General features: G+C 55.1%; 1 protein-coding gene across 1 annotated transcript; it reads left to right on the forward strand.

Annotated features, from left to right (window-relative positions):
• Nucleotides 1–365: 365 nt before the first annotated feature.
• On the forward strand, nt 366–1,442 carry LOC146626280 (urotensin-2 receptor). Its single transcript, XM_085360420.1, has one exon. It carries the CDS (start codon nt 366–368, stop codon nt 1,440–1,442), a length of 1,077 nt encoding a protein of 358 aa, XP_085216546.1.
• The last annotated feature ends 255 nt before the right edge of the window (nt 1,443–1,697 follow it).

The raw sequence follows: 1,697 nt of genomic DNA on the forward strand, positions 1-1,697 counted from the left end.
TCATGACATTTTAGCAGACTCGGTCTTGCTTTTGGCATCAGGTGCGCGCTCAGTGCTGACTAAACTTTTAATAATACATCCCAGTCTCACATCGTTGCGCCGAGAAATCCACCCGCTCTTCAAGAAAGAAAAAAGAAGCCGATGCTTTCCTCTTCGTCCATTTGAGCATTGTTTACCGGTGAGACAGCTGAATGTCAGATGTATATGGAAGTAACGTTGGTGACGTCAGGAGCAAAGAGCAGCAGGCGGAGAGCGGAGAGAGAGGAGGGAGGGGGGAGGGAGCGAGACTCAACCTGTGCCAGTGCGCATCTTTTCCAAAACTTGTCCGGAGCTGTCAAAGAGCAGGGAACGGATCCGAACGCGCCATGAGTAACAAATCTTTAAACCTGAACACCAGCCCGCCTCGGGCTGGCGGCGCCGTGGACCACGAACTCGTCATCACTTCCACTTTCGGGACGCTCCTCTCCGTTGTCTACATCATCGGGGTCTCGGGGAACGTGTACACGCTGGTGGTGATGTGCCACTCGATCCGGTTCGCCACCTCCATGTACATCTCCATCATCAACCTGGCTCTCGCGGACCTGCTCTACCTCTCCACCATCCCTTTCGTGGTGTCCACCTACTTCCTGAAGGACTGGTACTTCGGAGACGTGGGCTGCCGCATCCTGCTCAGCTTGGACCTTCTCACCATGCACGCCAGCATCTTCACCCTGACCGTAATGTGCACGGAGCGCTATCTGGCCGTCACCAAGCCGCTGGACACGGTCAGGCGCTCTAAGAGTTACCGCAAAGCTCTGGCGTGGGGCGTGTGGCTGCTGTCGCTGGTGCTCACCGTGCCCATGATGGTAATGGTCGCTCAGACAACTAAAAGCACGCCGGACGGGGGTGTGAAGAGGATGTGCGCGCCCACATGGGCTCCACTGGCTTATAAAGTTTACGTAACGGTCCTGTTTGGCACCAGCATCATGGCCCCGGGGCTCATCATCGGGTACCTGTACGTCAAGTTAGCCCGCACTTATTTAGAGTCCCAGCGCAACTCTGTGATCAGCAAAGGCGGCAAAAGGTCACCGAAGCAGAAAGTGCTGATCATGATTTTCACCATCGTGCTGGTGTTCTGGGCGTGCTTCCTGCCTTTCTGGATCTGGCAGCTGCTGCCTCTGTACCACACCAAGCCGCTGAGCCTGGCCTCGCAGACGCACACGTGCATCAACTACCTTGTCGCGAGCCTCACATACAGCAACAGCTGCATCAACCCTTTCCTCTATACGCTGCTCACCAAGAACTACAGGGAGTACCTGAAGAACAGGCACAGGAGCTTCTACAAGTACACGTCGTCGTTTAAGAAGCGGCCGCCCAGCCTCTACTCGTGGGGCAAGTCGGCGTCCTCCAGCAATCAGTTCGAGTTCAACTCCGAGACGCTGGTCATGGGGTCACTGAAGTGAGGTGAAAGCGTCTGGAGCCGGAGCAGCGACAGGTAGGCGGTGATGTCTCCGTTACGCATAAAGCAGGAAGCAGCCAAAGTTTGTTTTCTGTCATTTTAAAGTGCGGCTGTTCTTTGGTCACACATATGTTGTTTGTTATTTTATTCTGTCCATGATGGACAGCCCACGGAGCCACTCTCTCTCTCCCCCTCTGCTGCGCTCCTGCAGCTCAGCCTCAGTGGAAGAACTCTTCCTGCGGTGCTGTGTTGCAGTACA

Source organism: Diplotaxodon limnothrissa, linkage group LG8 (assembly GCF_057381915.1).
Source record: "Diplotaxodon limnothrissa isolate DT_005_m linkage group LG8, D_limnothrissa_male_GT1.1, whole genome shotgun sequence".
NCBI lineage: Eukaryota > Metazoa > Chordata > Actinopteri > Cichliformes > Cichlidae > Diplotaxodon > Diplotaxodon limnothrissa.

Excerpts from the sequence above, each read along its gene's own strand:
- LOC146626280 (XM_085360420.1), top strand. The coding sequence starts at position 366 with ATGAGTAACAAATCTTTAAACCTGAACACCAGCCCGCCTCGGGCTGGC.